Source organism: Periplaneta americana, chromosome 16 (assembly GCF_040183065.1).
Source record: "Periplaneta americana isolate PAMFEO1 chromosome 16, P.americana_PAMFEO1_priV1, whole genome shotgun sequence".
Classification (NCBI taxonomy): Eukaryota; Metazoa; Arthropoda; class Insecta; order Blattodea; family Blattidae; genus Periplaneta; species Periplaneta americana.
Genome location: NC_091132.1, coordinates 20,845,725 through 20,870,805, shown reverse-complemented (window position 1 = coordinate 20,870,805; position 25,081 = coordinate 20,845,725). Strand labels below are relative to the sequence as shown.

At 34.7% G+C, this 25,081-nt stretch overlaps 1 protein-coding gene across 6 annotated transcripts in view; it reads right to left on the bottom strand.

The window, feature by feature from the left end:
- Positions 1–16,121: 16,121 nt before the first annotated feature.
- The window catches only part of Zasp66 (PDZ_signaling and DUF4749 domain-containing protein Zasp66), a 175,045-nt gene continuing 166,085 nt past the window's right edge, over positions 16,122–25,081 (bottom strand). For 5 of the 6 annotated variants that reach the window (XM_069849143.1, XM_069849145.1, XM_069849146.1 and 2 more), the window contains 3 exons: positions 21,468–21,497; positions 18,715–18,741; positions 16,122–17,028 (listed from right to left, as the gene is read on the bottom strand). In XM_069849143.1, coding sequence (XP_069705244.1) covers positions 16,936–17,028; positions 18,715–18,741; positions 21,468–21,497 — 150 coding nt within the window. In that variant the 3' untranslated portion in view covers positions 16,122–16,935. The remainder of the gene's footprint in view (positions 17,029–18,714; positions 18,742–21,467; positions 21,498–25,081) is intronic. The other variant, XM_069849144.1, reaches the window with a different exon arrangement.

Genomic DNA, 25,081 nt, shown 5'->3' with positions numbered 1-25,081 from the left:
TCTGCTTGTGCTTTTGAAAGATTTAAATCTCGGACCAGATCATTTAACTCTTCCTGAGTTACCTGATTCACTTATGGATAAGGCCTCAATATAAATATGCTATACTTTTCTTTTATAGGTGATCAGGGATGCTGCCATAGCTTAGGAAATTGGTTGCTGTCTTACCAAAGGAAATGAGTTGCAGTCGCTTGTAGATTCTGTTTAATTTATATGATAGGAGGAAGGATTGTGTGGTGCGATACGTTTCGCCACAACATTGTATCGTATTTATATAGTGGAAAAGGGATGACATTCAAGTAACTATAATTACAACTAAATGGCGTACGAAACGTGAAATTGGTGTGGATATATAAAGATACCTAATTTATTTTGTAATGATCTGTTATTTTGTTGTGGCATTCATTGGTGTGAAGAAATCAGACGAAATATTTCATTAACAGGTACGTAACAGTTTCAAATCCTCAAGTGACTTTTAACTTCAGCATTCGTATCTTGAGTATAAAATCTGAATTTAACATTTTTTTTTTATCTAGTGTACAATAAAATTGGAAGTTGCTGTACAGTTGGCTCAGATGATGGCCTGGAAGGAAGGAAAGAGGAAAGGAGGGAGGGAATAAAATTTCTTCTCGGAGCCCAAAATTTCCTTCCAGCCTGGAATTTCTGTTGTACTTAATCTATTTTAATTTTAAACTATTTGCTTTAAATTTAGCTTAAGAAAATGTAATAAAAAAAATTAATATCTATCTTTTCAGTTATATGTAGATAAACTTAAGCTACGAGTATTTCTGCTTCAGAAATGTGATGGTGAAAAAAAAAATAGTGTCTAGGTAAAAATGAAGAGTGTTGCAATAAAAATAAAATTAGTGCATACATTTTATCTTTCCACGCTTGCGGAAGTAGAATGGAAGCTGCAGTGCACAGCTCAGCTGTTTGCATGCAAGTGTGGAAAGATAAAATGTATGCACTGTGTATATTCTATATCTTATTGACCCCTTTTCTTGGTGCTGTACCATTGCCCCCTGTCTTTTGGTAAAATGGTATGAAACATCACTGTTTACAAAATAGAGATATGGGTTATTTTTCATTACCATTACTTTGACGTAATATTAACAACGTTTTTTTATATTTGTTATATAATGAATTATGATACTAATAAACATAAAATTGAGTTTTTGGTCAGGTTTGCTGCATTTTATTCTATGCAGCCATCTTGAACACAAACAGATAAATATACAGTACATTCACAGTCTAGTATATACAGTCGCGAAGCTCAATACATAGTAAATATGCAAACATTAGATAGTTGCTCACCACTAGGATCGCTAATATCGCCTCATTACAGGCAATGCAAAATAGTACCGTCACAGTCTATTGTTTCTAGCACCCTCAAAACTCAAGCTTCGTGACTGTATATAGTAGACTGTGGTACATTGGTTTCAGGTAATGAACATTGTAAGACTGGAAGACAATTATATGTAATTATATATTGTATTTTAGGTACAAATTTATATTTTTTAGACTTTTATATAACTAAAGTGTATACTATTATATTACTGGTACAAATGGGCAGTGCTTTTTTCTGGTGGAACATGCCGGAATGGCATTCTGGCACCTTCCCCCCCCCCCCAATCATGAAACCAGAGAAATGTGTTAATAATTAATTTTTCTTTGAACTCCGTTTAGGCATAGAAAGACTTAATGTTAGGCAAAAAGGAGGTTAAAAACGACACTGGATAATAATCATTTTCCAGTCTGTCCACAGAGTTTCATCACTTTTTCCTCCAGAAGAGAAGCACTGCAAATGGGTATACGTATATTATGTAAATGTATGTTATAGGTTATGTTTACTTCTGAGGCATTGTTAAAGATATACGGTGAATGTTGAACACGTGTAAGCATGACCATGGCACACGAGAAATAAGCTATAAAGGGCATCATAAATAAAACAGTGTGAACACTATGTGCCCACCCACCCACCCGTCCCCTAATACTGTAATTTTAAAGGTAGAATAATTTGTTCGGCAGATGGATTCCTATGCAATAACAACAAAAATTCGGACATATTAGGCCGCCTTTACAGCACTTCTGGCCTATGCAGAGCATATTCCACAACATGATTATGTATTGCACAATGCTAGTTCATTTTGAAGACCAACAGGTTATTTTGTGGTCCGCATATTCAAAACAAACTTTCCCCAGTGGGAATTCTGCAAGTGGGCCGTTCTGCTTTATCCACCTTCATATTAAATTGGTGACTTCCAGCCATTCATTTCGAAAGTAATGTTGCAGATAAGAGACAATAAATCTCGACCTACATGTCACAGACTTTAGTGGCTGTTACAACCCTCGGCTTAAGTCTGTACAAACCTAATAGTCAGGAAAATCCCCTTGTATGTGGACGAAAAGTATTAAGACTTTTGGCCTAGAAGTAAGTCTCCAGAATTCTGCAGTTGCTTGAATTTTTCCGACTGAAGAGCTCATCAAATTATGTGGGAGAAAAAGTAAACGTAGAAACAAACAATACTGCGAGTATGTGGCCGAGATTTCATCATTGTTTCGTTTTAAGCAGTTCTCTGTAGCGAAATTGGTGCAAGTTGTGAAAGTATAGATTTGAGAAACTATTCTCACGCATTTCTATGAATGTAGAACCATGAAAGAGTAATATGTGTCGACTGATCGCATTTCTTCACAGAAAATTACACATTTCAACGACCTCTTACGACTTCTTTGTAAACTATAAGTCTAGGAGTTAAGTCTGAGTGTATATGATATGATATATTTGGTCACAGCACTTCTTTATATATATTGGTGTACCTCACATTTCTGTATCCAGTGCCACCATTAACATATTACAGTAACACATTATTTGCAATACACGTCTACACAAATACTCCCAATTACACTATGGACCTTTTTTTTATTACTTGTTCAATCTCCCCTTCAGTATTTCTCCTACATTTCATTTGTTATTCTCTATTTGATCATTAATCGTAATATATCTAAAAATTATATACGCCTTTCAAACCCCCCTTTTTCCTATTATTTCCTACTATTCACTAAAATTTCAAGTTCACTTATTCTCTATAAATTCTCATATTGAATTATTTGCCCTATTTGTTCTTTGACCTTTTCTCCTATATTCATTTACTGTTCCAACATTCAAATGTTAGTACACATTTCAACGACCTCTTACGACTTCTTTGTAAACTATAAGTCTAGGAGTTAAGTCTGAGTGTATATGATATGATATATTTGGTCACAGCACTTCTTTATATATATTGGTGTACCTCACATTGCTGTCACTTGTTCATTTCTCTTATCCCTTTTTCACTATTTTCACTCATTCCTATTTGCTCTCACTTCCTATAAATAACTTATATTTATCTCTACACAATAGCTTATACACTTTCTCTCTCCCCTATACTTCTCGATCATTTACAATTTCCCTTTACTTGCACTTTTTGATTACAACCCCACATTTTTTAATCATATCTAATACCTTTGCTATATCCTCAGCTGTCGCAGGTTCTGACCTTTCTTTACTGTTCGTCTCTGCCTTATTTCTATCTCTGTCTTTCTTTCTATTTCTTTCTTCTTCTTCTATTCCTCTTTTATTTTCCCCCCCCACGCTTTCGCTTTCACATCCTAAATTTCCACTTACACTCGCACCCTTAATCTTTCCACTACTTTCTTCCCTATCACTTCCTGACTCTTGGTTTCTCTTTTTATCCCCACTCGCCTTTTTTTCTAGCGCCTGTGTTTCTTGTTCTGTTGAGTGTATATGGACAATTATCCAATTCAGACAAACCTCTTTGAGATACTCGTAAGTCTTCAATAAGTCTTTGTTTGGATGGGGGTCTTTAGAGATCTTGACCACCTGTCACAGACCTCGAAGCTGTCTGCCACTTGTCACACCTCGGGGCTGTCTGTTACAGACCTTGTGGCTATCTGTCTCTCATTCCTAGCAAACCCTTCCTCTAACCTTGTCATAAACTTTGTTTTTCCCCTGTCACGTATTCATTCATTGATTCATTCATTCAGTGTTCTGCCCAAGGGCGGGTCTTTCACTGCAAACCCGCTTACTCAAATTTTTCCTATTTTCTGCCTTCCTCTTTGTCTTCTCATATGATCCATATATCTTAATGTCATCTATCATCTGATATCTTCTTCTGCCCCGAACTCTTCTCCTGTTCATCATTCCTTCCAGTACATCCTTTAATCAGCAGTTTCTTCTCAGCCGGTGACCCAACCAATTCCTTTTCCTCTTTCTGATCAGTTTCATCATTCTTTCTTCACTCACTCTTTCCAACAGAGCTTCATCTCTTATTCTACCTGTCCACTTCACATGTTCCATTCTTCTCCATATCCACATTTCAAATGCTTCTATTCGCTTCCCTTCACTTCGTCGTAATGTCCAAAGTGACCCATAAATTAAGTGGATATGAACCAGCCTCTTAGTGTTATTGGTTTTTCCAGTCTGCGTTAGAGGGCGATATAAATAAGGAAAGTCTGGTTTTTTCTTGCCATGGTTACAGGACCGATTTAAACAGGGAGAGCACCCACTTCGACAGAGGCAGCACGTGCTGTATTGTATTTGTTAACATTCCATGGTATTCAAAAATGCTTACAGATAGAATATGGAACAAGTCAAAAAACTTAATACTATTATAAAATCTTAATTTATAGTCACAGTCTAGATGAAATATATATAGACGAGATTTACGATATAGTCTACTAGTACAACACATAGTTTTAGTATCAATTTCATGAAGTGTTATTGAATGTCATGAATTCACCTACAGAATAGAAGGCGTAAGAAATTAGGTACTTCTTCAATTTGGCTCTAAATAATTTTATGTTTTGAGTTTCATTTTTTATATCGATAGGGAGGCTATTAAAAATGTTTACTGCCATATAACGCACTCCTTTTTGATAGCACGATAGACTTGCTGATGGAGTATGAAAGTCATTTTTTGACGTGTATTTATGCTATGAACTGTTGAATTAGTTACAAAGTTTTCACGATTACATACGAGGAAGATTATTAATGAAAAGATATACTGACAAGCCATGGGCATGTTCGCTAGTTGCTGTGTGATCTCAGAGACTCACTGTATATTCTGTACCAGTTATTCTGATATTGTGTGCTGTTGTGGTGGTCGTATATATGATAGTGAATAAAGATCAGTGAGAGAGACTTTTGGTAGGTTTATTTCATAGATTTCATTATCGTATCCTGAAAGTTCATGCAGTGGTGCTTACATGTATTCAATATTGTTAAGCAGCGGTCTATACAAGTATTCAATTAATATATTGAACTTTTTAATGATAAACATCATTGTATACTTATATTTTTGTACTGGGATTTTACTAATTAAAATAAATTTCGTTTTTGTTATTTGTTTAGTTCCCTGTATTTTGTAATTTTAAGATTTATTAAAAATTTTTCCTTTTAATTAGGAAAGGGCTGATGGTGGCATTGGATATGGGAGGTAGTAACAAGCACTATGTATAAAAATCAGTCGATCAACACTTTTCCATGCACACAAATGAGGGTCTGTGATTGGGTGCAGCAGGAGTGAGATCATTGCATTTCTTCAACGGAATCATGGTATATTAATACCGTACTATTGTATAGTGTATTAAGATCTCTTATTATCCCCAGTGCAGAAGAAATTAAGGGAATTGAAGTGAAATTTATATTAATGTGAACGAATGGGCTGAAGGATATTGCATGGAATATAAGAATGTGGATCTTCTGTACTTACAAATGGGTTTTAAAGAATCCAGAGATTCATTGCCGCCCTTACATAAGCCCTATTCTGAGCAAGATCAATCCAGTCCCTAGCATCATATCCCACGTCCGTTAAATCCATTTTAGTATTATCCTCCCATCTACGTCTTGGCCTTCCCAAAAGTCTTTTTCCCTCAGATCTTAGAACTAACACTCTATGTGCATTTCTGGAATCACCTATACGTGCTACATGCCCTGCCCATCTCTTACGTCTGGATTTAATGTTCTTAATTATGTTAGGTGAAGAATACAATGCGTGCAGTTCTGCATTGTGTAACTTTCCCCATTCTCCTGTAACTTCATCCCTCTTAGCCCCAAATATTTTCTTAAGCACCTTATTCTCGAGCACCTTTAGCCTCTGTTCCTCTCTCAAAGTGAGAGTCCAAGTTCCACAACCATACAGAACAACTGGTAGGCCTACCGGGTAATATAATTGTTTTATAAATTCTAACTTTCAGTTTTTTTAAATCAGACTAGATGACAAAGCTTCTCAACTGAATAATACCAGAGATTTCCCATACTTATTCTGCATTTAATTTCCTCTCAAGTGTAAGATCACATTTTCATATAACTTATACAACAAATACTCTCTACTTCACCAGCTGCCTTTCTAAGAAAACATCTAAACCTGTAGAATCAACATTTACTCTAATAAAGGAGAAGCAAACAAAAGTGCAATAAAGTTCCCTACAGTCTCAAGAAAATTGGAGGGAACACAACTGGAAACCATAAAACAAGCAATTGAAGTTTCAGCCCTCCTTAAAAAGGGCCAACTAGATACTGCTCTGAAAATAATAGAAAAGTATATTCAAAAAATAACTCTTCCCATAAAGGCAAAGGATAGCTAAACCTTGGTTTGAAGCTCAGAAGTGATAAAACTGTTGCACAGAGCACAGACGGATCTCTCCTATAAACATTTAAATCTATGCAGAGAAAGACAAAGGAAACTAATTTCATAGAACAAAGAAAAGTCCAAGCTCAAGAGGCGCTAACAAAGCCCTTGGCTTTGGAAGAAAGTTAGCCAGCATTGCTACAGAGATTTCAATGGAAACTCGGGGAAAACACTTCTCCCCTCTTCTCAACAGAGTCAACGACGACAAAGAGCTGATATAAGTGAAAGTATGAGCAGCCATCCTCAAGACGAAAGACAAGGAAGCAACCTGACTAGACGGAATTTATAATGAAAATCAAAAGCACAGCAGATCAACTGACTCCTTTCTGAAACCATGTATTCAACACATGCAGTCGATTTAAATGTGGGTAATGTCATTTTATCCATGTATTGCAATGTGTTGTTCCTGTCGCGATTCTGGTTTTTATATTCTTTATTTGGTCATTTAACGACGTTTTATCAACTACGAGGTTATTTAGCGACGATGGGATTGGTGATAGCGAGATGAGACAGAGGATTCGACATAGAATACCTGACATTTGCCTTACGGTGGGGAGAACCTCGGAAAAATCCAACTAGGTAATCAGCTCAAGCGGGAATCGAACCCGCGTCCGAGCGCAACTCCGGATCGGTAGTCTTTCATATGAAATAAAACGAAGTTTCTAATATCTTGGTTGTCTCTCATGTTCGAAAATTGCAGGACACTAATACGAACCCTATACGGAAAAAATCCTGTTTTTTGTAACACGATGACGTCACTCGTACTATGGAAACAGACTTGTAAGTGGTGTTCCACGCTGTCTGCCTCGCTCTATCACACATAAAGAGGAATGGTACACGAATGCGCGTTCTTTATCAAAATAATTCGTTTTACCTCTGTCATAACATATTTATTACTAGTTTATAATAATGTAATATCTTATTGGCATTGTCTCAATACGTATAATTTATGTGAAGTTTAGAACAGTCGTATAAAGAATTACATTCTTGTTGCGTGTCTTTTGCATTTGACAACTCATTTGTCTCCCTCGTTTACCTACTCATTCTACTAGGATTTATTAGATGTAAATGCCGATAGAGGTCGCGATCATTGCTATCGGCTTTCTTTTTTTTTTTTTTTTTTAATTCGTAATTTGTAGTGGCAGGACGTGTGTTCAATGTCGGAAGGGACAGCAACACGAATTTCTACGTGGTTTATTTTTGCAGCAATCGCACACTGAAGGTATGTAAATAGCTACAGTTCATTACGTGTAACAATAAATTTCGTATGTTATGATATATGTAGATATTTAGCTATGTTGCCCTCAGATTTATTATAACAGAGCAATTTTGTGCTCGACTTTGGAGTGATAGCAAGACTGCATTTCTACAGAAGTCGCGTACTGTTAGTGTATAAAAAAATACATTACATTACATGTTCGTATTTAGCTATGTTATCCGTAGATTTAGCAAAAGGCAAGTTTGTCTTCAACTAAGGAATAGCAAGACTGCATTTCTAGTGATTTATTCATACAGGAATCGCATACTAATAACGTAAATACCGTGCATTTCATTACGTATCACAAACTTCGTACGTTATGACCTATTCAGCTATGTTGCCCGTAGATTTATCAAGGAATAAGTTCATTTAACCCGAAGTTCCGCGTTAATTCTAGAATCCGCATAACGACTGAAGCCCATGGAAGTATAAATTATATTAAAAGATGTGAAGAAGAAGGTACTGTCTTCTATAATACGTATTTGTAAAACATATGGTCCTTTTAAATCTATTCCACCGTCTGGTGGCCGAATGAGAAACTATAGTCAACAACGAAACTACGTAGGCAGGCCCTTCCTCACTACATCATCGAAGAGGAAAGGTTGAGGCTGACAGTCAACCGAAACTCTATCCAACAACAAGATACAATAATGGAATGGAATTTCGGGTGAGAATCACTGAGATCCAGCACTGCGACCTTTTACGATCTATTGCGCTAACCCTCAGCTAGGCGCGTTCCCAAACCGTCAAACCCACACAGCTGACGGTCAATGCAGAGTATCCATTTATTTGTCTATGGTATCCACCGCCCACTGAACGGATAATCTTGGTTAAACGAGCGTTGAGCGACTTCCGCCGATTTTGGAATAGACACCGACGCACTTAGGTTAGGTTAGGCTTTTATTATACTAAATGTTTAGAATTAGTGTAAAACTCGCCTATGTCTCCTATAGTGGACGGGACATAAGTAACATTCACCCAGCTGACTACACTAAGGTTCACTGCGTATCCAGGTTTCGAGCAAGTCACCCCATTCGTCTAGGCCAGCTCTCCCCTCCCGTGTGTCACCAGCCGATGTTCTGGGAATGCTATGGAATTATGGAGAAATGTTGGCGGAATAATGTAGATGCCTAATATGGGAAAATGGGAGAACCTCGAGAAAAACTCCAACTGCAACCTCACATGAGCCAATCATCTGTCCTTATCCTGAGCAAGATTAATCCAGTCCCTATCATCATATCCCACCTCCCTCAAATCCATTTTAATATCATTCTCCTATCTACATCTCGGCCTCCCCAAAGGTCTTTTTCTCTCAGGTCTCCCAACTAACACACTATATGCATTTTTGGATTCACTCATATGGGCTACATGTTCTGCCCATCTCATATGTCTGGATTTAATGTTCCTAATTATGTCAGGTGAAAAATACAATGCGTGTAGTTTGTGTTAAGCCTATGTAACTTTTTCCAGTCTCCTGTAACTTCTTCCGTGTTAGTCCCAAATATTTTCCTAAGTACCTTATTCTCGAACATCCTTAATCTCTGTTTCTCTCTCAACGTGAGAGTCCAAAGTTCCACAACTATACAGAATAACCGGTAATAACTTATAGCTAACTATTTTATAAATTCTAACTTCCAGCTTTTTTTTAAAGTAGACTGGATGACGGAAGCTTCTCAAGTGAATAACAACAGGCACTTTCCATATTTATTCTGCATTTAATTTTCTCGCTAGTGTCATTTATATTTATTACTGTTGCTGCCGTCTCCTCTAGCTGCAACCTGAGGATGTGTCATGCTGTGGTGTTAGGGACCCACAAAAATGGAATTAGTGACTGTTACATTCAGAAAACGGATTCACTGAATAAATTTCCAATTGTGAAGCTAAATTCTGATTGATTGCACGTTGAGCAATATTGAAGCCTTAAGGGGAGAGGACGGTATTTTTTGGTGAAAAATGAGTAAATTAAAAAAAAAAATTAAATACTCTGTGACGTGTGGAATTCATTGCATGACATTTTGTAGGTATTTGTGCTCTTATCGGATGTTGAGACGCCATTTTTAAATCACACGCCCCCCTTTGATTGTTGTTTCCAGTAACTTCATTTTTTGCTACATTGCCAGACAAAAATGGATATAATTTCTGAACTATTAAAGATAGGCTACATGCTTGAAATTTAGAACACACATTCTCTGGACTATTAGGAAACTTTTCTCGATAACAGATTTTGCTAATTGATTTTATTGTAAAAATATGTTTCTGTTTGCAAAAAAGGAAATCAAAAAAGTTTTATTAAATTTTAATTGTTTATTTTACAAATGTAGGGACCAAAATTCTGTTACATACGTTTGTACAGCATGCTTTTACAAGTACATTTAAAAAAACGTTTGAATTTATCTTTAATTTTTTTTTTTTTTTCAAAATATTTGTATTTGGTTGAGTTGCTATAGCCATGAGCTCTTTGCATACAAAAAAAAATAATATTTTACACCAAATAGGAAAAAAGTTAAAAATACCGTCCTCTCCCCTTAACAATGAAACCACAAGAATGCAATTAATGAATTTAAGAATTAACAATTTCTAGTAAACATGAAGAGCTGATGCAGCACCGTAAGAAACCTAATAACCAAGAACTTATTTTCAGCCCCTTTTTAAGCCCTTGATCAATATCATGAAGCAATGGTTACCCTTCATTGACAATCTTTTATTCCCGAAATCTGCTAACACAAAGAACACGTTTTCTTTTTGTCATATTGTAGATTTTCACGGATTGAATGCTAATCTAATATCAGTGCATACATATTTTCTGAATTGTTTACTCATGCATTCTTCAGTAATTTTCTTTATTGTGACCTGAACAGATTGAATGAAGTCTGGATTTAATGTTATGCAACTTCGATAATTTCTAAGAGTCCTTACTCGAGGCTTTCCTTTCAGTGTAACCTGATCAGCGTTATGTAAAATTGGAGGCAGTAATGTCTTTGTGACTTTCACTATCAGGGCAATTCCCACTGTTGCACCCATCTCAGCTTTCTCCAGTTCTATTTTCTTGTGCAACTTTTTATGATGGAGCGAAGTGCTGCATTTGATCACTTGTGAACACAGGTGTTGGAGTTTGGAATAATGTTCTTCTTGGAGAGAGAATGTTAGCTAACAGTTTTTTAATTTTTGGAAAATTTTCATCACGTTCATGTTATCCTCATCTACAGTATAATTTGTGTATATTTGATAATAAAGGAACGACGTTTGTTGTTGTACCCAAAAAATTCCTAAATTTTGTGAATACTAGGATAATCAATTTTCTGAATCCTATTTACTTGCAAGAAGTGTCGTCCATTAGCCACTTACCAGGAACTTAAAGGTTATGTCATATTATATTTATCTGATAAGCAACTATTTATTCCAGTCGTGCCTTGTATGAAATATGATTTCAGCAAAGACAACAAGTATAAAGAGGAGTTATTCTATAGTTGATAGGGTTGTCAAGTCATTTTCTTAGAGTGTACGACCCCAGAATTCTTTGAGTTTCTTCGAGTTTATTAACCTTTTTTATTTGTTGACCCTGCAAAAGAGTTGATGCTTCCTGGGTAGTAAAACAGGATGAACTTTTTTTTCCATTCTTGGATACACTGTTTTAACACTTCTATAATCACTGAATAAGTAATAACTGCTTTACTGCGTTAATATTATGGTAAATTACTAGTTTCGACATGGTGTCCGTCATTCTCAATATTAACACCAATAAAGCAGTTATTACTTACTCAGTGAGGATGAACTGCTTGGAACAACTATTTCCAGTGATAGGACTGCCTCATTACTATGAATGGTAGGCTGAGAAATCTAGACGAAAAATTAAGCTTAAACATTGCAATTAATGTATAACTTCACGGTGGTGAACAAAATTCTATATGGCTGCAAAAGGGTATCTATCGGATACAGGGGGGAGAACCGTTAATCCTTCCCATTGAAGGCCTTAAGGAACCAACCTGGACAAATACCCAATGTCCCATCCCTACCTTCCCGTGGTGCAGCTGTTAGTAAGCATAATTTTACAAGCTGAACTAAAGGGAGGGACTACTCATCAATTAGCACTGGTCAGCTTGTTGAGTTAATGACTGAATTTGGTATAATTTTCCTCTATCCAATACCTAATTCCCTCTTTACCCTTTCCTATCCAGTCTTCTGCCTGAACTCTTACTTTCTTCGACCCCAACGGCATTAGAGCATTCGAGGCCTAGGGGTTCATTTCCCTTTCCTCCTCTTTCTACTTTTCTGTTCCTAGTGCTGACCTGCTACGGCACTAAAATCGTCCTCCAATGGCTTAAGGGGACACTCAACTATATTTTGGAACTTTTTTGCTATTTGACCAATCTTTTTCAAATTTGGAGAAAAAGTTTAATATACACATGGAAAGTAACATGCAAAATCTCAGCTCATTAGATCCAATACTTTTCAAAATATAAAATATTTCAATTTTTAATCAATCATTAATTGAAATATCACTTTTAATTATTTTTTATTTTTTGGCTTTGTGCATTTGACTGTGACTTCTCAATGAATAGGGGAAGAATTCTACGTATTGATTTAGTTCTGTCACGTAAATTAGTGTAGAAATTTAATTTTTCATTTCTATGGCACTTTTTCTGCAATTTTTAAGTTGAGTGTCCCCTTAAGGAGGGAAAGCTGGTGATCAACAAGATCTCTCAGCTAGGTCCAATGGACCCGTCAACCAACAGCAGGTGTGGTCCTCCAGACATTCTGGGGGTTGTGTGTGAATGAAGTAGCCACCAAAACGTTAAAATATGGTGTTCACTTAAATCGGCTACAACTTGCCATTTTTCTATCTGTGCTTCAGTGGCTGGCCATGACAATATCTTTGAAAAATATTGGAATGCAAGAGGTCAAATGACTTTATTGTCAAACGCCTGGCATTAGAAAACAACAACAACAAAATTCTATATTATTCCTAGTACCGGTATCAGGTAATAATCTGTAATGTGGTAGTTGACACAAAAAGATGTAAGATGGAAGAAAGAGGCAAAAAGTAGCCATCTGTTACCTAGCACTTTTATTTTATTAATAATTTCTCATTCGTTAGATATTTGTTTTATGAGTTTTCCAACAATTCAGTTATTTTATAGTGTTGCGAATGCGTTGCAGTTTATATTTTATTTTCTCGAACTATTAATCAGATCACGTCAGAATTTACTGTTGACCCAAACAAAAAGATAAACCATCGTATTCTTTATAATCCCAGAAAGAGATGTCATTTCATTTACGAATTCCACGGTTTAAGCATGTCATTAATTTTGCACAAATTCACATAAAATTACTGATAAACGTTTTAATAATTATTTATAATATTACGGTATTTTATTGTTGACAGAAATCTAAAAGCGATATGAATGTTAGAAAATATTAGTGATTTATAATGAAAATATGTTTCTTCATTTTTATTTGAATCTTGTTCCTATGCAAATTCAGCAATGCATGAGGTTTATATTCAGCGAATGGGTTGCAAGGAGTAGTGAAGTGCATTCCATAACCTCTCCTACTCAAATCCCATCCTCACCTTCCCGTGGTGCAACCTGTTTTTAGCAAACGAGGCTCTGGGGACCGAGTCACATTGGTAACTGTTCCATAAAAAATGGAGCAATACCATTTAATAATTATTTCTAATATTACGGTATTTTATTTTTGACAAAAATAATCAAAAGCGATATGAATGTTAGAAAATATCAGTGATTTATAATGAGAAAGAGAATATGTTTCTTAATTTTTATTTGAATCTTGTTCCTATGCAGATTCAGCAATGCATGAGGTTTACATTCAGCGAATGGGTTGCAAGGAGTAGTGAAGTGCATTCCATAACCTCTCCTACTCAAATCCCATCCTCACCTTCCCGTGGTGCAACCTGTTTTTAACAAACTAGGCTCTGGGGACTGAGTCACATTGGTAACTGTTCCATTAAAAATGGAGCAATACCATTTAATAATTATTTCTAATATTACGATATTTTATTTTTTACAAAAATAATCAAAAGCAATATGAATGTTAGAAAATATCAGTGATTTATAATGAGAAAGAGAATATGTTTCTTCATTTTTATTCGAATCTTGTTCCTATGCAGATTCAGCATTGTATGAGGTGTACATTCAGCGAATGGGTTGCAAGGAGTAGTGAAGTGCATTCCATAACCTCTCCTACTCAAATCCCATCCTCACCTTCCCGTGGTGCAACCTGTTTTTAACAAACGAGGCTCTGGGGACTGAGTCACATTGGTAACTGTTCCATTAAAAATGGAGCAATACCATTTCAGCATGCTTACCTGCCATGACTTGCATAAGCGTCCCCAAAGTGTTGAAGAGGGGATATGGTCATTGGAGTTGTCTGACTGTCATATGGACCCACTAACCAACGGTAGGTGTGGTCCTCCAAACAATTTGGGGGTTGTGTGTTTTGCTACATCTCCTATACTTGATTTTTTGAAAGATGGGACATGACAGTTAAGCGGCAGAGCTTGGAACTACAGTGCCATGTTGCCAATATGAACTACCATGTTGCCAGCTGGTGGAAGCTAGCAATTGTCGTTAAGATAGCTGACGTTAAAACATTCATTGACAATTGACGCGGAGGTAAGAAAACAATACAAAAATCGCCAGAGAATCAAAGACGAAACGTGCCAATGCTAACATTTTGTGAACAAGAGAGTTATTAAGCACTCACCACGTGGGAACTGTAAGTTTGGCAACTCAACCGTTGTTACCATAGCAACAGGCCTACCACGCTATGTGACATTGTTGTTTTTCCGATCGCAATGCTCCTGTCATGTCCCATCTTTAAGAAAAAACAAGTAAGTTATATATTGCTTTATTACCAAGAACTCAGCATTAGTTAACAACAACTAGCGACTGGTAATTCTTTAAGAATGACTCTTCAATTTCTGTGCAGTCATATGAATGAGGGGAGTGATAACTTAAGACTGGAATCATAACGAAAAGTAAAAATAATGGAGTGAGTGTTGTTAGTTTTGTTTGTAGACCGATGATTTGTTTGTTCTTTAAATATGTTTTATGATACTTAATGAAAGGAAAAGGTATATGGTTTGCTTTGATCAAAATGCCTCCTTATTGCAGAAAATAATATATTCTAATTTTAGAGTTCTTTTGTGTGCGGATCTTAAAGCGGATATGATGGATAATGGTATAGCAATATTACCAAGATATTGGTACCGGTATAGCATAATATCCGTTTTTTCAGACATTCGTAATCATCTAGTTGGCCGTGGTTCAGACTACGCTCGCTTTTTGATTGCATGGTTATTATTATATCTGTAAATATTTCAAATTTGGGTTTATTTGATCCCAGTTAGCGGTTTTGTTACAATTCTATTAATATGTTATTTTGTTAAAAAAGTATTTTAAATGATATTTGACTGAATGTGTACGATTAATATGTATTTTTAACATCTTTCACGCAGTAAAATAAATAGAAAGTACCGGTACATAATGTAACTTGTGAATTCGTTCAAATTCCTGCGAAAATATGTTTCATAAAATTATTATTATTCTTTTAAATTCGACCCCTATGAAAGGATGCCCAAATGTAATCAGTTTTTTACACACAAATGCAAAATGCTATTTGTAACCCGTATACAAAATTTTATGAAAATCTGTTAGGAACGAGAAGAGTTACTGTATTAATTTTGTCCTGCTAGCTTTTATTTGGAACCACTGTGCGACGTTTATTCGTTTGAAATCTTATGATTGAATTTATGATTCAGCAACAAATATTTCCGTTAAGGGATGAAGAAGCTTCATCACAGCTGTTTCTGTTTTTTTTTCTTGCCCTTCAGTCAGGACTCAAGTTCTGAGTCGTGGAAAATACATGGTAGAATTTGAATGCTGTTTCTGTTTTTACCCTTCTCAAGAGTGATTTTTTTTGTTATTATTATACTAATTTCTAGATTTAACAGAAGTTTCCTTCCTGTATCCTTCTTAAATTATTTCAAATACATAAGCCTACTCAAGTATTTCCTAGTCTAGAAGTTTTGTAAAGAACTACTGTTGGATGAAGACTTACCTAATCACTTGCAGGAGCATGGAGGTAGGATTGTAAGGTATTCACATTTGTCCGTAAAAATCCATTGTGTGTTGAAATCACTAAAAAATTAATCAAAATGTACTTGGGATGAATTTATGCAAATTCACCGCTTTTATTATGAAAACAAAAATATATTTTATTAATGGCAATAAAAGGATTAATTGCTAATGAAGCTAATTTTACATTGCTGCAATTTTGAAAAGCAAAAGTAACAATCCTTAAAAAAAAAAAGTACACATTTCTCTGTTTGGTACATACTCAAAAAGCTATTTTACAAATCAAAATGTTCATTCATACAGAGAGAGGTGAATAACGTAAATAAAGTGTTCGCACATTTAATTTTAAGAAAGAAAGCACATAGTATTTATCTCTGAATACATAATAGTTACAAAGCACGTAATTGAAATACATAACATTTCTCCTAGAGAGCTTAATCATCAGCATTCATAACGAATATATTTACCACTTGCTTAGAAAGCTTTAACTGACTAGATAGTACACTCAGTGAAGTCTTCATTATAGAAGTAACATGAATGTTACTCCTAGATGACATTTCACTCCTTGTTCCAGGTAATCAATGAGTTAGGACAAATAACAACATGTCTGAACAAAAGAGTAAATGGTACAGCACAATAGTGTGAATAGATAAGAGAGATTGGACAGAGATTATTTATCTAAACTACCGTGAATAAAATAAAATTATTGCATTTACATCTGCTGTGAACACATCGGTTGAAGAAATTATAGACAGACATTTTCACATCGGTACAGCACATTTAAAATTCATTTATGGCACTTCTACCACAAAAGAACTTAAAAGTTTTTATACAAGTATGTAATCATAAATCATCATAGATTGTGGCTGTGAAGGTCGATTTCGCAGTATTCCCTTTAGAAATCAGATTCACCAAGAACTTGGTTCATTAAGCGCCTGAAGCTTCCACTTTGGTGAATAAATTCTTCAGTTTGGCCAACTGAATTCGTCTGCAAAAACAGAAGATTAATGTTAGGATTCATTATTAGTCTTAATAAAAATTATAAATTTTGAGTTTTTGTACCCTAAACCAGCCGTGGCGAAAATGCGACTCACGAGCACATTGTGGCTCGCAATGATAGCTGTGCATTTGTCTTGCTTCCTACCTCCTCCAACCCCTACCCTCTCACTCACTGGAGTCAAACTCCGTTCCATTTGTATTTGTCTCTGACCTGCGAGTGGCGTATCATCGCAATGTCTCTCTCGAAACCATGTACCTCTACAAAAACGAAAGTTTCAAGTAGGATTGGAGGACGCATTTTTTTGCTGCCAATATTAAATGTATGATTTGTTCACAAGTATTACAAGGAAAACGGTTGTATAACTTAAAACAGCATTATACTACATGTTACTCATGAAACATTAAAAGGTTAAGTGTTGTTATTATTATTATTATTATTATTATTATTATTATTATTATTATTATTATTATTATTTCGATACTTTTTCAGTAGATGTACGAATAATGCGGTTAGGTCTTCAATTTAAACTCATAGATTTACAATGTAATGTTACAATGAAAGATAGATGTAAGGACTTGACAAATGTTGAACTTTTCAAATCTTTGCCAAAAAATAAATATCCGAAGCTTCGTTCTTTCACTTGCTCTGTTGAAGCCATGTTCGCTACAGCTTACATTTGTGAAAAATTATTTTCAACAATGAAAATAGCAAAAACCTAATTTAGATCACGACTGATAGACAAATACCTTCGTGATCAACTACGACTGGCAGTAAGTGATATAATTCCTGATTTTGAAACTCTGTCGCAGAGACATTCTGAAGACTGTTAATTTTAGGTTGTGATAATCTGTCCTATGTTTTCTTGTTCATTTCTTTCTTCGTTACACGTACTAAACATTACTTTGTAACATTGTACTGTATAAAATTATATTTAAGTGCTTGACGTAAGGAAAATGAAAATCCGTTAATAAGTCAGACAGTCGCTTCACTTCCCCTTCGGGTGTCCGCCTCCCTCCATAGGTGGTATGCATGTTGCAGATTACACAGTGGCTCGGAGCACGATTACATTTTCGCCACGCCTGACCTAAACTATTCTTTAGAAACCTAAGAGAGTAAAAAAAAAATCCGGTAAACAAAATAAATTAACAAATATTGAAAATACTCGTGTGCTAACTCTTTTGAATAACTTATATTTTACTTCAAATATTTTTAAGTTTTTAAGACACATAAATGAGTAAAACTGTCATTAAAAATGAATATATTTTAGGTTTTACTTTAAATCATAAAATAGAAATATCAATGTTTTTGAGCTACTTATCGACTTTATTACCAGGAAAGGTATGATAAGCACCACCACTTGTTGATTCCTTTACAAGGAACTGGATAGTTACAATCGGAGACTGCACAATCTTGGACAAGAGCTCTTGATAACGAATCCTCTTTTTGGGAAGGTGACCAAATGGGGAAAATGGAAAGGACGACAAAGTGTGTGCATATAAAGGATATTAGACTAAAAGGACATATCGGATAATATGTATAATTTAACTGTTTTCAACAATTTTACTCTGAAGTTCCTAGTTTTAATACTCGATATTGTCGGATTCATAATAAAATATAAAAACGTTGTTTTCAGCGTCTGAAATTAAATATTTTGCTATTTCCACCTATACTTACATTGTGAACGGGTCCAGGTGCAGTTTTCTGAAATTAAGAAAAATATCCAATTAAATTTACAATTAATAAGTTGAAATGGATTGGTGTTTAAATTGTCCACCAGTCTTTCTCAAACATTGTATGAAATGCTTCACATTTGCCATATCAACTTTTTTTGGAGAATATTTGATCTCTCATTAATGTAATGTGGAATAAAATAAGAGTAATAAGTTAACAACTTGTTTAAAATTCATTGTAAATGTTTCTAATGTTCTCCATAACAAATTATTTCTTCATAAATATTGAGACCTTGTATCTTTATTTCTTAAAAATTTCTGTACGATGTCTTCAGTAGTTCCTGATATAATGAATCATTAAATAAGCAAAGTAACATTGGTGGTACAGAGTAGGTAATCTTTCCTTAAGCTGTAAGCAATTTATACACACAGACTGAACTCAGCTCAGAAAAAAAAGTATAGATTTGTTATTGAACACATATTTCTGTTAGAAGATTGGTATAAAGTATTTTAGCAGTTCACTACTCCACATTGTAGTAGTCTTATACACGAAGACGAAAAATTAGTGGAAGCGTAATTTCTCATATTAATACATGAGCAATTATTGAAGGCGTTTCTTAAAAGAAATGAAACATTAAAGGAGTACAAGAAATTGTGTCAGAAATATCCCTGATTTTATTGTATTACAGAAGATGGAGGATAAGATACATAAAGAATATTTAGATTACTAATGTGGTGCCATTATACTACATCCTTAGTAGTTCCTTATTGACTTTACATCATTGAAGACTCTAGATGAACTTGAGGATAGTAGTCATCGGAATGCTGCTTCTGCTGACCAAAAATTTTCCAAAACAGATCCTCTTAATTTTGGGAAAACAGAACATGTTCCGCCATTTGGATTTCTAATTTGCGCTCTCCCACAGTCAGAATTATCAGCTAATATGTCTGTAAAGTACAATAACCTGTTAAAAACTCCTACAATTATTTACATTTTTACGCGATGTAGGCTAATTATATCGTGCTATGTAACACACTGTATATAAGAAATTGATATGGAAAAACTTTGCTGAATGTTCACAGGAAAATTTGTTTTCTTGTTACGACTTTGTTTAAAAATTGCCCATGTATTGTAGATAGAAAAGAATCTGCATTAAGTTTTACTGTAATATTTTACATAATTACCTTGAAGTAATATGTTAAATGAGTTAATTTTTAAGCCTTGTAAAAGCTGTAGTATGTTCGGACTGCAATAAGAATAGACAAGGTAAGGATATTGAATAATAATAATAATAATAATAATAATAAATAGTGACCATATTAGCAACTGGTTAATTATTCGTCACATCTTCTCTCTGTCAAAAAGTGAATGCGAAACTTTTTCAATTTTTTTCTTATTAGATTGGTATGTAACAAAATAACTTTGTAAATTACGTATTTTATCTATGACTGGTGTCTAAACCGTCTTTATTTCACCGTCCTTAGCAATCTAAACTATAACTTTATTCAAAGCAGTGAGTTTTTAATTCACTTGTGAATTGAACTTTTTTTAATCAATCTCTCCTTGACAACCAACACATTAGCAACAATAAAATCCATACATTCATTCATTTAAAATTTATTTATAAACAACATATTACAAAGAAAAGACCTACAACTTAAAATTAAATTTAGATGACAGTAATGGATAATAGTTTTTATGATACAAGTTCGTAAAGGTTCTCTTTGGCACGAGTGTAAGGATTATGAAACGAGGTGAAGCCGAGTTTCACAAACACACAAGGGTCAAAAAGATAACTTTACGAACGTGAATCATAAAATGTTTTTCTACAATAACACAAATTTACATTACATAAATATTTCCAATTGGAGAGGTTATAAGATCACGATTTCACTGCCGTCTAAACTCAGAACCATTAAAAAATAAGTATCCACGGAATGACAGCCTGTTTTATTCATGATCACGATTTCATGGCCGCCTAAACCGGCTATATAATCAACAAAGCCGTTAGAAAGAGTTGAATGCTATATGATGTTTCAATGAGTTCTACATTATGTTTTTTAATAATAATTATTTATTTGACAATTTTTGTACATTGGTACTATCAATTGTGCTTAAATATTAACATTTCAACAATATGAGACTTGTGGAGAAGGTGACGTCCATACTACATTATGTAACTTCAGAATAATAGGGATAAATGTTAAATTTGTTACTTATTTGTGTTACGTGTAATATTTACGTCATGAAAGATCGAATGCCTTAATTTATTACTGAATGAAGTTTGTACATTAAATATTGCATTTTCTTTGACAGTGCGTAAAGTGAATACTTACTTTTTACACATCGGTGTTTTAAAGGCTCACTTTACGCACTGATACTAGTGGGTAAAATGCAACTTTACGCACTATCGCAGAGAAAATTATGTATAGCACACGAGAGTAAATAGATTCTATGCGCTGACATTTTTTGTGTTAAAGAAACATCTTCATCTTTCTTTTACAGACTATTAGGAAGTATTTCCACTTCGTGTGAAATTAAATAAAAATATTCTTAATAATATTCGCCTTGTCTGTTCTTAAAATAGTCTGGCTAGTAAGAGTAAATTCCGATACATTTTCTACTTAACAGGAACATATTACATTATTCTAAGCTATACAGCATATTAGAATGTTTGAGAAAATTCTGGGAAAGCTCAAGTTAATGCGTGTTAATGAACACAGATATTAGAGTTCCAACACGTGTATGTAACTTACGTGGACGTATGTTTGGGTGCCGGGTGCTCTCTAAAGAAAAGAAAAATTCAGAAATGAACTGCATTGCCGAATTTAGTCGCAGTTATCGGCAGCAACATCACTTCTTCAGTCTTTTAAGAAGTTTATGTTACTCGTACTTCACAAGCAATCAAGAAATGTTGGACAGTAAAAGTAAAGGAATTTGTAAATAAGTTCGCACATGTGTGGAGTATTTTAGAAGATGAGTGAAATGAACCAGACGGACAGGAGGAGATTTACTCTCTCTCTTAGTCATTCTTTATGTCTCCCTAATTTAGTTCACTAATTTAATCATTGAGATATGAACTCACTAATTCCTTCACTATCTTTATAATCTAATTGCTAACTCTCTACCTAAGTCATTCATTGAGTGGCTGACACACTTACAGGGTGTAACGAAAAAGTATGTCAAAACTTTAGGGAAATATTTCTCACATGTAGAGGATGAAAATATGTACAAAGTTTCCGAAAATGAATGGTGGGGTTTTACGAGTTCACTGTGAAGCATGTACAGGGTTGGGCAGATAAAACCGGCCCCATCTCATGTCATATGATTTGGAAAATAAATTATGTAGGGTATTGATTTCTTTTCTTTCTTTTTTCTTGAAAATGTAATTATGTTGGCTATACTGTATCTTCCGCGTGTTTTGTGTCATTGTTGTTGCGCCATTGTTGCTTATAACCTCTTCTGGTTGCTGTTTAAAAGTCAGACGTTCTAAACACATGTAAAGAGTTGTTCTTTAAATAAGCATGACTTATTCAATACCAGAGCGAATATTCATTGTGGAGGCGTGCGTACAGACCAGCTCTATTAAGGAAACGCAACAATTATTCAGAGACAAATATCCGCTTCGCTCAGTACCAGCGAAAAGCAGCATTCAAGATTTGGTGCGAAAATGGCGTACGACTGGATCCATAAAAAATGTAACAAGGAACAGAACTCCTTCTGTCCGGACTCCTCAACTTACAGCGCGAATTAATGAATTTATGACTAGGAGTCCTCGAAAGTCTACCACGAGATTGGCTCAACAGGTTCATGTGAGTAGGAGAACTTGCGGAATTGCACCCGCAGTATCACCCATGAGGAATTGACACGTGTTTTCATGAACCTGTTAAAACGTGCACAGAAGTGTCTAGATGCAGATGGAGGGCACTTCCAACATTTATTATGAAGGTAAATGTATTTTATTTTCATTCCATTTGAAGTTTGTTTCAAATCATTAGTACTTATCAATGTCATAACACGGGCCGGTTTTATCTGCCCAACTCTGTATTATGTGTAGGATGGATTGAAAGTGCTTCTTATTAGTTCAGTAACTCAGTGACCGATGGATAGGGAGAGGTGGACCAATTTCTTGGCCTCCACGTTCTCCGGATCTAAACTCACTAGACTTTTACTTATGGGGCATTTGAAGGCTCATGTTTATGAAACACCGGTACAAGATGTATAGAATCTTCGCGCTCGTATTGTGGATGGCTGTGAAACAATACGACATTCTCCAGACGGCGACGGCGGGTTTATGCATGTATCCGTGCTAATGGTGAACATTTTGAACACTTCTTGTAACGCAAAGTTTCATGTGGTAGGTATGTTCCCGTGTGTTTCCCATGATATGTAGGGGAGAGTCGGGTAGTATCTGACATCGGGTAATATCGGACAGTGAGTTTCTTTCATCTACCACACGATGATAGTACCTGATTGATATGGTTACGTTTCTGTAATGTCGCATAGAGAAACGTAACCATGTCATTCAGGTACTACCATATGGTGGTAGATGAAAAAAAACGCACTGTCCGATACTGCCCGATGTCCGATACTACCCAACTCTCCCCTACGCAAAATTGTAAAAAAAAAAAAAATAAATAAATAAAAAATAGCTATTAACACGGGAATAAAGCGTTTGCGGATCCATTTTATAATACAATTTTCATTCTCTGCATGTAAGAAATATTTCCCTAAATATTTGACAGACCTTTTTGTTACACCTTGTATGCTCATTAATATACAGAGTGTTAAGAAAAGGTTTAATATTTTGAGGAAAGGTAGTATTCAAGAAAAAGTCTATGCATATGGATCCTAAAATTAAACTTTCTCTCTCTCTCTCTCTCTCTCTCACACACACACACACACACACACACACACACACACACACACACACACACACACACACACACACACAAAAGTACTGTGAAATTTTATTGTGAAATTGGTATTGTAACAGCAACATATCTTGTAATGTGAGCTCTTTGCTCGTTTTATTTGGATATATCTCATCTCCCTCTTTATCTTTTGTTTACTGCATTGCAATAAGAAAGGAGAAAAATATATATGTTGTCGTTACCATAGCAATAGAGATCCTATTTTACGATGAATGAAAATCTTAAACTTTGGTATAAAACTTGATTAATCACGGTATTATTTCGTACAAGAAAACATCAATTTGTTTAAATAATATGATTTTTTGACTCGTAGTCGTGTAAAACACTTTAATGAATATTCCTACAAAGACTAGAGATCTGTATCATCAAGGGAATCATAAGGATCTTTGTGAATTTTAATAAAACTTAACAGCTTTCTACCTGCACTTATCTGGTGTGTAGAAAAACTTGTGTAATAGTCTCCCATCCTGTGTGTGAATAGTACAAGCTAATATGCACCACAGAACGTTCAGATTATTTCTACTTCGTATTTAAAAATGAAGTCACTTAAAATATATTTGAAGAGTCCACTGCAAGAATGATGGATGTCACTTTCTTGTCGAAAATGAACCAAGACTGTCAATGCATAGCTTAAGACATATAGAATGTACATACACAGTTATATGGCATTAACACTGATAGTCATTGTCCAGTAATGATCGGAAAATCACAGTTAAGCTTTGAGCGCTAAGCATTTCAAACTTTCAATTGCTTCTCCTGCAAAATGTATTCCAAATGACATCCATCATTCTTGCAGTGGACTCTTCATTTGTAATATTATTCAAAATTCTATATTGAAATAGGGTCTACATGTTAGATTCAACATTTTATTTATAAATAGCAATGCAAAACGGATTTATTTTATTCACCATTTTAAGAAAATTTCACTATCCAATTAAAAGAAAATCATAAATTCAGCTAACTTCAATCACTGCCATGCCTACCAACAGTAGGCCTATATCGAGCAGATAACATATTATATTAATTCACACACATTTATGTGACGTGCACTTTCAATTTCGTAAAAATTAATAAATCATTCAAAATGTCTCTTAAAACACTAATTTCGAAAAAAAATCGTACTAGGTAAATACAAAAAATTCATGTTACTTCGGAAGTTTAAACTTACGATATTTTGACCTAGAAGGGCTTGAAAAACCGTATTTTGCGTATCTGTGGTTTTATAAAATTAAAAATTACGAGTATATCTTAAATATCAATTTCACAGTATTTGTTTCTTCAAAGATATTAATTTTAGGACCCATGTTTATTAGAATTTATTTAATGTTTTCATTAATACTTCCTCATCTTAAAATATTAAACTTTTTTTAAAACATGTTATATGCTACATTATTCTCTTCTCTAACATCTTGTGTCACATTTAAATAGCAGACTTA